The 14,093-nt window shown below is 44.0% G+C and overlaps 1 protein-coding gene across 4 annotated transcripts in view; it reads left to right on the forward strand.

Annotated features, from left to right (window-relative positions):
- Positions 1-14,093, forward strand: part of PIK3C2B (phosphatidylinositol-4-phosphate 3-kinase catalytic subunit type 2 beta) — a 1,217,858-nt gene that overhangs the window by 820,053 nt on the left and 383,712 nt on the right. For all 4 annotated transcript variants that reach the window (XM_073615832.1, XM_073615830.1, XM_073615833.1 and 1 more), the window contains one exon: positions 4,888-4,982. In XM_073615832.1, the coding sequence (XP_073471933.1) occupies positions 4,888-4,982 (95 nt within the window). The remainder of the gene's footprint in view (positions 1-4,887; positions 4,983-14,093) is intronic.

Consider the following 14,093-nt stretch of genomic DNA (forward strand, 5'->3'; position numbering starts at 1 on the left):
TTTTCTTTTCCTGGTGCCTATCCATGGCAGCATACCCATGACAAGCTCCGCCTAGGCTCCTCCCTCAGGATCAGTGAATATCTTTAAAAGAGAGAGTTAGAGACCCCCCCAACATTTTTACTTAATATAGCATACTGTGGGTGGGTTTGTGTGCTGCCATGGATAGGCACCAGGAAAATAAAATTACGGTAAGTATGATACAATTTTCTGTTTTCCTGGTGCCTCCATGGCAGCATACCCATGACAAATAACTAGCTAGATGGGTGGGATCATGCTTAGAAAATAATTTATTTAGAAGAGAGTCTATCGTTTAGCTTTAAATAATGCTGTCTTGATGGCTGGTCTGCCGAAATCAACAGATCAAAGAGCTCCTGGATCTACCTTGTAGTGTTTCATGAACGTGTTGAGACGACCAAGAGACTGCTCTGCAGATAGTTTCAACTGATCCGTTTGCCCTTGCCGCCCAAGAGGCAGAGACTGACCTGGTGGAATGAGCTTTTTTCAAAGTGGGTGGTTCCAGACCCTTTGCCCTGTACGACTTCTGGATCAACTTTATTATCCATGACGCGATTGTCCTGGCCGTCACCTCCTTGCCCTTGTTTTTTCCCCTAGGGATAATTAATAATAATAATTTGGGTGAGCTACTGAAGGTGGCTGTGGCTGGGAGGTAGTGTCTCAGAATAACTTAATTAGTTATATCAAGTTCGTGAAGCAATTACGATTCTTGGTCAGAAAAGGCTGGTAAAGTCCAGGGTTCAGAGAGGCTGGTAGAGGAAGACAATTTGGGGACAAACCCGCAAACTGTCCTAAGGTCCACCCTGTCTGGGTAGAAGATGATGTGGTTGTCATCCACTGCTAAAGCTTGAAGCTTTGATACCCTTCTGCCAGATGCTACTGCGACTAAAAAGGATAGTTTTAGTGTTAGGTTCCATAGTGATGCGGTTTCTGAAGGAACGAATGGTTTGTTGGACAAGGCTTCTAGGACAATGGAGAGGTCCCAGGAGGGGAAGGCCTGTCTGACAGGTGGACGTATGTTCTTGACTGCTTTAAAAAAAATTGTACCACCAGAGGGTCCTCTGCCCACCTGTTGCCGGTTGCAGCGGAAATTGCTTTCACTTGTACTTTTCAGGTACTTAGTCCTAGATCCAAGTCTAGGCCTGCTTGAAGGAAATCTAGAAGTTTAAGAGGAGGGCGTATTGGTATTGAAGCTTTTGCCGGTGGCAATAAATCTAAATTTGTTCTAGACTCTGTCGTACATGAAGTTTGTTGAGGGCTTGCGTGCCTTGAGCAGAGTTGAGATAACAGTTGCAGAACATCCTAGTAACTTAACTGGAGCTTCTGCCACTCAATATCCAGACGTGAAGGTTCAACTTCTGGGGGCTCGGATGGGTGTGATGTCCCTGTGATAGAAGAAAGGGTATTGTACGTATCCTCACTGGAGGACTGATTATCAGGTATATTGATGTAGACAACTATGGATGTCTTGGCCAATATTGTAGGACCGAGATGACTGGTGTCTCCTCCATTGCCAGTTTTGAGAGGGAACCTCGGTATAAGAGGCCGTGGGGGGGAAGGCATAGGCTCTAGGTTGCATAGCCAGGGACTTGACAGGGCATATGTTGCTACCGCCCGAGGGTAAGGCAGGCGTGAAATTAACCTTGGCAGCTTCATATTGACTAATGACGCCAAAAGGTCCAACTTGGGAAGGCTCCACTTGTGTACCATCCACCTGAATATTTTCGGGTGTAGAGACCACTCGGGGTCTAAAAGTCCGGGATAGGAGATCTGCCCTTTTGTTTAGACGACCTGGAAGATAGACTGCTTTTAAGTCTTTTAGGTTTCTTTCTGCCCAGATGATGGGTTCTACCTCCCTCAGCAGGGAGCTGCTGTGTGTCCCCCCTTGGTGTTAGATGTATGAAAACGCTGCCTTGTGGTCCATCCGAACCAGGACTGGTCTACCCTGATCTGGGAGGGCTAGGGCTGTCAATGCGAGATATACTGCTCGAATTTCCAGTACGTTCTGAATGACCATCTTGCTTGGACCGACACTTGGCTGGAGTGGGCTCCCCATCCTTTGGCGCTGGCGTCTGTAGTAATTGTGGCCCAACAGACATGACCCAAAGGACATGGCTTCAAAAGCATCTCTTTCCTTGTACACCACTTCAAACTCCTGTGCATTGGGGCTGTTATGCGAATTAACTGAGAAAGTAGGTGTCTATTCCATTGTTTTAGGAACCCCAGTTGGAAGTGTCTCAGGTGCCAATGCGTCCATGAGACCATCGGAATACAGGAGGACATGACCCCTAGCAGGTTGAGGCAATCTGAAGCTGTCAGGTGAAGACGTGTCCTCGTTTTCTTTATCCTTTTGAGAAATTATCTTTACCTTCTGGGGAAGTAGGGATACAGTGCCATCCTTGGTATTGAATAATGCACCCAGGTAAATCATCTGTTGGGTTGGGGAAAGGAGAGTCTTCTGCTGATTATCAAACCATACTCCACCAGTGTTGCTAGTAAGGTCTTCCTGTGCTCTACTAGCTGGGCTGGATGCTTCGCTAGAAGAAGTAATGAGTGCTATTTTTCGCTAGACGAACCACAGCCGCATCTACTGCAGGCGGACCGTCTAATATGGCTGAGTCTTGTTCTGACATAGGAAAGAGTTTCCCCAAACGGTTGAGGGGAAATCTCTTTTCCTTCTTTTTCCACTCGTCTTCTTTAACATCCTTAATTTCTTCCATTAGGGGAAAAAGGGAGATTTGTTTCTTCAAGAAAGGAAAATAGCTCTTCGACTTTTTAGAGGTAGTTTCAGCTTCCTCCCATCATATGGCTGACTTGTATATATGGCTGAACCAAAGAAAAGCTGAAGCCAGAGGGGTCCTGGTCATCCGAGGAATCCCCTGAGCCATCAGACTGTTCCTATCTGACCGGGATGTTCCCTTTGGGGATGGAGGGATCCGCTGATAATGGCCCAGGTACTGGGTGCTCTGTAGGAGGTTGAGCTGAAGACTGTATGGTATTTACCACTGTTGTCTCCGCTATGGAGTCCTTTACCACTTTTTTAAGGTCAGCCACTTGTTGACTTTCTGACTCTCTATCTGCTGCAGGATTTACAGACCAATTTGTCTGGCAGCGGAGTGGCCCCAAAAGCTTTACATGTTGGACTCCTAGAGCTTGAGAAGTGATGAGCGATGTCTTTTCGCAGCTTAACCCTCTGAATGAGCATGATATCTTGATCGTGAAGATCTACTCTGGTTAGGGCTTTAATGGTGTTCATCGTGACGCCTTGAGGTCTTCTTAAACTTCCTCTGGCATACAGGGCTGAAATACATATATACCAGCATAAGTGCACTTTTTAATTTTTTTTGGGAACTTACCTGGACAATGGTCCTTACCTTAAATGTTGTTAAATGTCTTGAGAGGGAGGTGAGCAGCTCATCCTGGGCGGCAGACAGAAATAACAGCTAGAGAAAAAAAAAGATACTTTAATAACTGGCTTTTAACATTCTAGATAAGATTCTGTGAAGGATTGAAAAAGAGAGAGAAGAGGGGGAAAAAAAAAAGAATTCAAAAACTACTATGTTCAAAGAACTAGTAGACTTCCAGAAGCTCCCAAATAGGCAACCCACTGCAGACACAGCAGGAAGCCTTACTCAGGCTCCCAGGTTTAATTAGCCTATAGGGGAGGTGTTTTGCTGAAAACCAACTCCTCCCAAACATTAATTTGTAAGTAAGGGTAAAGAATAACATTCTTTCCCTTGAGCAAGACGGCCGCCAAAGATACCTGCCGTACTGCGCATGCGTGGCCGGCGGCGCTAGAACCCGCCCACTTTGCTGAATCTTACAGACGTTCACGCCTGCACAGTAAGGGCAGAGGTGACGCTGAGGACTCCAGAGGGACTCCAGAAAGGCCAGCACAAAAAATGAGAAGAGGGAGCAGGGGAGAGGCTGTCAGGAAGAAAATAAAAAGAGGGCAAAGAATCTATAGCAGTGATGGCGAACCTTGGCACCCCAGAGGTTTGGAACTACATTTCCCATGATGCTCATGCACTCTTCTGTGTAGTTAAGCATCATGGGAAATGTAGTTCCAAAACATCTGGGATGCCAAGGTTCGCCATCACTGCCCTATAGGAATGTCGCACTATAGAGAGGGATGGTAACCAGAAAGAATACAGAAACTAAGGGGCTAACTGTAGCTGCTTCCTCTGCTGCAAGCCTCTAAGCAAGTACCTATTAATGGCTGCAGACACTGTAGTTTTTGATTAAGAAACACTGCATGTCCCAAATGACCAACAGTAGGGACTCCCTGTCTTTTTAGCGCGTTTAGCTGCCCGAGAACAGGGACCGTATCTGGAAGAGGCTGAAACCAGACGGAAGCTGCAGAGGTAAGGTCGTTCGACCATCATTCACTGTCTACAAGGTATGAGGAAAAAAAGGGGGGTCTCTAGCCCTCTCTTTTAAAGATATTCTCTGATCCTGAGGGAGAAGCCAAGGCAGAGGTTGTCATGGGTATGCTGCATGGAGGCACCAGGAAAAAAGTTTTGCCTGTAGTTCTACTTTAAGGTTCGGTTGTTAAATTATTTGACTATAGTTATCGCAAAGCCTTTGCAAAAGGGCCCGATTAATCTTACCTTTGGCATGTAGTCATGCTTGACACGTGAAATAGAAAAAAGTTTACTATGATTGTTCTATCTCATTGGACACTTTTGCTACTGTTGCTCATTGAGATAAATGGAAATCATTGTGGACTGAGCTAATAATCAGCAGTGGGAATTAACAAAGTTAGAATTTTTCTTAATACATTCAAGAGCCCGCATTGCTAAAAAGTAATGAAAAGTTTGAGCATATTTCATTTTTACACTTGACTTTCTCCATACATTCTTTTCCAAACAGGCTTTAAAATATGAATGTTATCTGGATAGTCCGCTTGTCAGATTCCTCTTGAAAAGAGCTATATGTGACCTACGTATCACGCACTACTTTTTCTGGTAAGGAAATCAAAGAAAAATTCATTTTTTTTTATCTTTCATTAAGGGACACGGGGAGGGGATGAGAAATAATTCTGAGACACAGGGTTATTTTTGCTGGCTTCAGGAGATTGGACACTGGAAAACAAAGCAGTAAGATGAGGCAGTTTAACATAACCCCTTCCACTCCCAGCATGCTCCAGTTTTTTGCTAGTGTTCAAGGAGAATGGACTTCTTTTCTTCTTAGAGAAAACAATTGCTTTGACTTCTAATACTTTTACTAAGATCTTTTCTTATGCTGTCAAGCTTTTAGAGTTGCTGCAGAGCCAGAAGGGCCAATTTTTGCATCTCTCCTCTGACCTCAGCATCTCAATAAGGGATAGACTGCACCATGACAATTAAGTGACCTATAATTAAGTTAACCTATAATGTGACCTGCGTGAAATAGGCTCTGCTGAGGCACTCCCATAGACACTCTGGGGTGATTTACTAAAACTGGAGAGTGCAAAATCTATGTAGCTGTGCATGGTAGCCAATCAGCTTCAAACTTCAGCTTATTTACTCAAGCTTTGACAAAAAAAACCTGGAAGCTGATTGGTTTCTATGCCAAACTGCACCAGCTTTTTCGCTCTCCGGTATTAGTAAATAAACCCCTTTTGTGTAATTGTGTGAGTGAGCAACAGAACATTTTCCAGCTCCAGAGCTGCAATGCACCATCTGGTGGAACTCTGTTTTTAAAGAACCATTAAGCAGTATGCCCATTGTGAAGGAGCAAATGCTTTCTGGGTGGGGCATGTTCCCATAGATTCTGCCTGGCACTTTTCTTAGCTTCTCTAGCTTATGTGTTCACAGGGCATCTTCCAGACCACTAAATCAGGGTTGTGCCCTTTTGTTAAGACAGCCTGATATTGTGCTTAGTACTGTGCTGAGGTTAACACTGCAGCTCCCTCCAAAATTTTGGTCAGAGGCAGAAAGGGGAGCTGTGCCATTTTTAAATTTGTCGGTATAGGCTCTACTGATTCTGTTCTGGCCTTTTTCTTGTTGCCAAACTGCACATGAGCACACCTCTTCCTAAGACACACACTCAGCCTTCACGTCATCTCCTTAGCCACACCATCGCCAGGATCTTATAGGATGTTCGACCGTGGGCTCCTTGCTGCCTCACAGTGACAAGGCCATAGATGTGATTTAACCCTTGCCGCTACAGCAGCGATTTGTAAGTATCTATTGCATTGTTTAATCATAATCATAAGCACAAGAGCAGTAGTCCTATAGGCTTTTCCAGCCTGCAATCTACTAACAGCTTTGGGATTGGCATGCAATGCATCTCCTAAGGGACCTGACACGGATGGCCTGGACCACTGTCTCCTGCTTGAGTCCTCATTAACTCCTTCAGGCATTGTACCCTCCTCTGTCTTGTCCAGGCCGATTCTCTACAACTATCTCTGAGATTATTGGGTGAATTTCAGCCATGATTGCTGGCTCAGAATACAGGGGATAGGAGTGGGATATGTGGCTGCAGCTGCCTCTAAACAATCTATGTGGAGATTGATATCACTATCTTCATGTAGCCCAGTCAAAGAACACCTTACATTTATTGAGAAAAATGCCACATTTTCTGTGAATGGTACCCCTGCTGAGCAGGTGACCTCCTGTGGTTACTGTGCAGCAGGGCATTCACTTGGCATGGGACCTTGTAGTATAGGAGACTTCTACAGTCAGTGATTTCCAGCTACCATATGGATCCCACATGTGTTCAACAAGCATGCTTAAATTGGTCCAAGGTGGACCACTGCCCGCCTTCCCCTCATCCTGACCTTTCCTTTTCCTTCTGTTTCCTTTTTTTCATCCTTTTCAACTGCAGTGATAGTATTTATCATGTAGAGTATATGATCGCTTGGGACGAGGACAAATCTAAATTGTATAGCCGTATATGGACTGCTTGGCCCTACTTGCGATATTCCTCCAATTTTAACTCATTTGTCTCTACACCACACAGACCTTGTCAAATCCGATGACCTCCCATTGGGTGTCTTGTCCCTCCCATATCCCCCCCTTTTTTTTCTCTTTCATTTTCTCTTTCTCTCTTCATTTCTTCTTCTTGATTCCCTTTTCTCGCTTCTTTTTTTCTTCCTTCTTCTGTACTATCCATTATCAATACATGCCGGATGGAAGGCCGTCTCTGAATGGCATGGGTGACAACTGTATTTACACTCAAGTTTTTATCAATGTTCTTATATGAACAACACACCTCTGGTTAGCTACTCTTTGAGCCATTCACTGGCTGTGGTACAGAACTAGTTGACTTTCAATATCCTTGAATATGCAGATAATTATGTCTGTGTTTGTTATATTGACATCGTTTCCCTTTTTTCTATGTTTCATTTTGTGCCTTATATTTCCTACTTATGTAATGTGTATATTATGGTATGCTTCCTTCGATATAATTCATGTTGGCCAGATGTCTGTAATTCATGCGAACTCATAATAAACATGTTTAACCACTTGCCTACAGGACACTTACACCCCCTTGCTGTTCAGGCCATATTTCAGCTTTCAGCGCTGTCGCACTTTGACAATTGTGCGGTCATGCTGCACTGTACCCAGATGAAATGTTTATCATTTTCTTCACACAAATAGAGCTTTTGGTGGTATTTAATTACTGCTGGGTTTTTATTTTTTACTAAAAAAAAAAAAAAACAAAAAAAGACCAAAAAATTTGAAGAAATTTTTTTTTTTACTTCATTCCAAAATTTAGTGACAGAAACTAAGTAATTTTTCTCATTCACTGATGGGCACTGATGAGGCGGCATTGATGGGCACTGATAGGCTGAACTGGTGGGCATTGATGAGGTGGCACTTATGGGCACTGATAGGCTGAACTGGTGGGCATTGATGAGGTGGCACTTATGGGCACTGATGAGGCACTAATATGTCGCTGTTATGGGCACTGATAGGTGGCACTGATGGGCACTAATAGGCAGCACTGGTGGGCACTGATGGGCACTGATAGGCGACACGGCTAGGCAGTACTGATGGGCATTGATGGGTGGCACTGAAGGGCATTGATGGACAGCAGTGATGGGCATTGATGGACAGCACTGATAGGTGGGACTGATAGCCAGCACAGACTGGCATCATTAATGGCCACTGATTGGTGGCACTTGTGGGCAGTGGTTGGCACTGATTGCTGGCACTGGTGGGCACTCATCACTGGCACTGTTTTGTGGCACTGGTGTCGCTATCGTAATCAGGGCACTGATGATCAGTGCCCTAAATACATGTGTAGGTGTCTCCTGTGAGGAGATGCCGCTGATCGGCTCTCCGCCCCACACTCTGTCAGTGTGAGGCGAGGAGCGCAGATTACTGGCTTCTCTGTGTTTACTTGTGACCGGCTGTGATTGGACTCTCTTTTTGGCCAATCAGAAAATGGGTCTCAGACCTTCTTCTGATTGGATTGAGCATTAGTGTTACAACAGTGAATACTCGTTCGCTGTTGTAACACCTGGGTGGGCTCCTAGCGCAATGCTCTGCGCCACGAACCCACATATTTTGAAGCCTATTAGAGCCTATGGCGGCGGCCATGGATAGATTCATGCTATGCATGAATCTATCCATTAGTCATATAGTGGATGGCGTGGAGAGAGGGGGCCTCGCCCGGGTGCCCCTAACTGGCCACTGGTCAGCAGCTACACTTTTTGCTGACTTTTAATAAACGCAAAAACGAGTGGAACTCCACTTTGAGTCAAGGGGGACTCAGAAGTAGATAAGCAAGTAAATGTTGCAATTTAAAGGATACTATTTAATAAGCAAAATGTATCCAATTGTTCCACAGTTCAAAACACTATCATGTAAGGCTAGGTTCACACTCTTGCAGGTTTGCGGCCTGCGTTTGCGCGGACACGGCAGTCCATTTATTTGAATGGGCTGCTGTGCCTGCATTTTTATGAAGGAAAAAGATAAAAATGAAGCGGCCAGGAAATTGCATCGTGCTTTTGCATCATTTGATTTCCCTGCAGTTTTGATGGGGTAATTCTGTTGTCTTTTCCCGGGGGGGCGGGAGAGCACACAATGATTATAGCCGCTGGCAATAATTGCATGAAAAGTCTGACAGGCAGAGACTGCACCTAAGTTGATCAGTCAACTTGGGTAATCAGCCTGCCGTACATGGTTCGAATCTTGGCCATTTCAGCAGGGACCAGCCGAGACACTAACCATGTATTTGTGTTTTGTGCATTGTGCCCAAGTTCATGCACAGTCTGTGGCTGGCTTAAGTGCTGTGCTGCCTCCTCACTAAGCTGAGAACACCAGATTCTTTAACCGGTTCCCGACAGGTTCACGCAGATATACTGTGGCAGAATGGCTCTCCTGGGCGAAACCCCGTATGGGTACACCCTTCCCCTTTTCGGCCACCAAAGGGCGCTCGTGCCCACTGCATGGTGGGGGACCTGCTGTGTGTGGCCGGCGGTCGCGTGCACAAGCACCAGCACGGGCATTTGTGTGTGTAAACACATCAAATCCTTGTGCTGTCAGAGGAGAGGAGACATGTCGTTTGTTCCTAGTAAGTAAGAACAACAATATGTCTCCTCTCGTACTCAGTCCTATCCCATATTATAACACACTGAGGGAACACACATTTAACCCCTTGGTCGCCCCCTAGTGTTAACCCCTTCCCTGCCAGTGACATTTACACAGTAATCAGTGCATTTTTTTTTAGCACTGATCACTGTATAATTGTCAATGGTTCCAAACATTTTTCAAAAGTGTCCGATCTGTATGTCGCAATAGCGCTAAAAATCGCAAATCACCGCCATTACTAGTAAAAAAAAATAATACAAATGCCATAAAAATTCCATAAATCTTTCCCAAAATTTGTAGACGCTATAACTTTCGCGCAAACCAATCAATATATACTTATTGCGATATTTTTACCAAAAATATGTAGAAGAATACATATTGGCCTAAACTGATGAAGAAATTAGGTTTTTTTTACAAAATTTGGGGGATATTTATTATAGCCAAAAGTAAAAAAAATAATGTGTTTTTTTTTTTTCAAAATTGGTGCTTTTTTTTGTTTATAGCGCAAAAAATAAAAACCGCAGAGGTGATCAAATACCACCAAAAGAAAGCTCTATTTCTGGAAAAAAAGGAACGCAAATTTTGTATGGGTACAGCATTGTATGACCGCGCAATTGTCAGTTAAAGCAACGCAGTGCCAAATTGTAAAAAGTGCTCTGGTCAGGAAGGGGGTAAAACCTTCTGGAGCTGAAGTGGTTAAAGGAAACGAGAGGAGGGGGCCAAACAGCCTCATAGCGTAGCAAGATTTTATTAATGAAATAATAAAAAGCAAAAGTATAAGTACTGCCCTCACAAAAGGGGAGAAAAGCCAGGTATATAGCTGTATTAAGGAAAGTCAGACATCGGTAATAGCCATTGTTGTATGGGAAGACCAAGTTGCTTCTTTTGCTGTGTGGGCATGCAAAGAATGCTGGGATGTGCACTCAGAGCACAAGTATGTCACCTTCTTCAGAGATTGACAAAGGGAACATACTTGTGCTCCAAAAAGCGTATCTCAGCATTCTTTGTGCACCCATACAGCAGGAGAAGCCCAGAGTGGTGTTTATGTGGAGATGTTCTCAATCAAGCCGGCTCTATCAGCATCCAGTGACTCAGTCTGCCCAAACTATATCAGCTATTGCTAGTGTCTGCTACCATCACCTGAGGTCAGACTTTCCTTAATACAGTGATATGCCTGGATTTTCTCCCTGTTTGTAAGTGCAATACTTTTGCTTTTATTTATTGAATATACATTTTCTACACTATGAGTCTGTCGGGCACCCCTCTCTCCCCTCTTGTTTACTTTAAAAATATATACCTGAAATTCAGCCATAAGTCAAGATTTTTTTTATCCCTTGTGATTTGGGGGATATTTAGCTCTAATGGTAAATGTTTTTAAGATGAGTTTACATCAGTCTGAACTGTATATGAGGACTGTCAGAAACCATGAACCAGACTGAGACAGAAGTACAGTAAAATCACACTTGTTTATTAAAGTGGTTGTATACCTTTTTTGTTAACTTTTACCTACAGGTAAGCCTATAATAAGGCTTACCTGTAGGTAAAAAAAATATCTCCTAAACCTGTACGGTTTAGGAGATATTCCCCTCGCAATGAGCCGCTGACTGCAGCGGCGCATGCGCACAGGGGATTCTCGGCTGACAGCCCGGCAAACTCCGGAGCTTCCCGGACTGAAGTCTCCCTCGCGCACGCGTGGGAGTGACGTCATCGCGGCTCCGGCCACTCACAGCGCCGGAGCCGCGATACCCGGAAGACACGCAGAGGGGAGATGTCAGCTCCCTCGGCGTGGACAGGATGAGATGCCGGCGCCTCGTTCTAAGGTAAGTATCTCATAATGAGCTAGTATGCGGTGCATACTAGCTTATTATGCCTTTTCCCTTGCAGGTATAGGAAGAAAAAAAAACAAAAAAAAACACGGGTATACAACCGCTTTAATAAAAATAAAAAGGTAAATAGAGTAAGCGTAGTCAAAGCATAGCCAGAGTCTAGTAACCGGATTGGGTAGTCAGCCAAGCCAGAGTTCAGTAATCAGATCAGGTAATCAGCCAGGCCAAGAAGTCAGGGATCCAAGTAGAAGAACAGCAAGCAGGATAAGGAGCCAGAAGGGATGTCAGCAAAGCCAGTCTTTAAACAGGAATGCAGGAGATGGTTTCTTGTGATGTGACCAAGACGAAGGCAGGAATAAAGTGAGCTATCCACAATAGAGCATCCAAAGCAGATCCACAATAGCTGGTTAACTGTGGAGAGAGATGAGAGCTGGCAATTAGCCTACAGCTGAGCGGCCAGATCAGAGAAGGAAAGGCTGAGCCAGCCCTGACGAGGACACAGCAGCCTACTTTTAATAAAAAGGAAAAAAAAAGTATTTACAACAGGTGGCTTCCTATGCAGGGGTTTCAGCTTCACACAAAACAGTGTTAAACAAAAATGCAGAGCCACCTGGCTCTCCTGTCAGCAGCACTACTTGCTCGGACTCATAGACCCACAGGCTCTTCTGGCTCTCTCAATCTTGGTTACAGCACCCTATTGTACAGGCATACTCCTGGTCCCCTGATAGGGGTTGCCCAGCACTTGGGGTTCTCCCACTTCTCGGGATCTCAGACTTCCTCCATCCCCCCTGGATTCGCTAGTCACCTCAGCTTTCCCAGTCACTCCGGAGCCGCATAGCTGTCCTGACTTTCCCAATCCTATGGTCAAGAAGTCCCCCAACATAGGATCACATCTCCTAAACAGGTGACCCCCTCCTGGCTGGAGCACACCACTGTCTTCACACCAAAACTCTCTCCCTAAATGGCAGCAACTGAACTGAATTCTTACGAGACCTGGCTTATAATGAGTTTGTGCACCTGGACACACACACACACAACCTGTAGACACAGAATTGCAGGTTTTGTCTCACTCAAGACACTTTGGAACCTTCAAACTCCAGGCCCCAATCCAGAATTACCTAACCCCTAGCTTAAAACAGTTTTCTCTGTTTACGAAACACAAGCTGGAGCTTCTCAGACTGCAAATCCGAGAATCCTGTGTCATTTTTCCAATAATTACTTAAATTCACATGGTAGCAGGGCCTTGCACTGTCACACCCTCTAAACTTAATATTAATTACTCTAGGGTCTAGTTATTCAACACACACCTTCTCAAATTTCATATGTTGAAGAGCTGTTAATTTCAGATTTTAATTTTGAATGAAGGTTAGCTTGGTAAACCCCTCATCTATTCCATTAACCACTTCGGCCCCGGAAGGATTTACCCCCTTCCTGACCAGAGCACTTTTTACAATTTGGCACTGTGTCGCTTTAACTGCTAATTGCGCGGTCATGCAATGCTGTACCCAAACGAAATTTTCGTCCTTTTCTTCCCACAAATAGAGCTTTCTTTTGATGTTATTTGATCACCTCTGTGGTTTTAATTTTTTACGCTATAAATGGAAAAAAGACCAAAAATTTTGAAAAAAAAATGATATTTTCTGCTTTTTGTTATAAAAAAATCCAATAAACTCAATTTTAGTCATACATTTAGGCCAAAATGTATTCGGCCACATGTCTTCGGTAAAAAAAATGTCAATAAGCGTATATTTATTGGTTTGCGCAAAAGTTATAGTCTACAAACTAGGGTACATTTTCTGGAATTTACACAGCTTTTAGTTTATGATTGCCTATGTAATTTCTTTTGGTGCTAAAATGGCAGGGCAGTACAACCCCCCCCCCCCAAATGACCCCATTTTGGAAAGTAGACACCCCAATGAAATTGCTGAGAGGCATGTTGAGCCCATTAAATATTAAATTTTTTTGTCCCAAGTGATTTAATACATTTTTTTTTTATCATTATTCAAAGTTGTCACTAAATGATATATTGCTCACACAGGCCATGGTTATATGTGAAATTGTGCCCCAAAATACATTTAGCTGCTTCTCCTGAGTATGGGGATACCACATGTGTGGGACTTTTTGGGAACCTAGCCGTGTACGGGACCCCGAAAACCAAGCACCGCCTTCAGGATTTCTAAGCGCGTAAATTTTTGATTTCATTCCTCACTACCTATCACAGTTTTGAAGGCCATAAAATGCCAAGATGGCACAAACCCCCCCCCAAATTACCCCATTTTGGAAAGTAGACACCCCAAGCTATTTGCTGAAAGGCATGTTGAGTCCATGGAATTTTTTATATTTTGACACAAGTTGCGGGAAAATTACAAACTTTTTTTTTTTTTTTTTTTTTGCACAAAGTTGTCACTAAATGATATATTGCTCAAACATGCCATGGGCATATGTGGAATTACAACCCAAAATACATTCTGCTGCTTCTCCTGAGTACGGGGATACCACATGTGTGGGACTTTTTGGGAGTCTAGCCGCGTATGGGGCCCCCGAAACCTAGCACCGTCTTCAGGATTTCTAAGGGCGTAAAAATTTTAAAGGGCGTAAAAATTTTAAATTTTAAATTCACTCCTCACTACCTATCACAGTTTCGAAGGCCATAAAATATGAAGATAGCACAAAACCCCACCAAATGACCCCATTTTGGAAAGTAGACACTCTAAGACCCCTTTCACAC

Source organism: Aquarana catesbeiana, linkage group LG02 (genome assembly GCF_042186555.1).
Source record: "Aquarana catesbeiana isolate 2022-GZ linkage group LG02, ASM4218655v1, whole genome shotgun sequence".
NCBI lineage: Eukaryota > Metazoa > Chordata > Amphibia > Anura > Ranidae > Aquarana > Aquarana catesbeiana.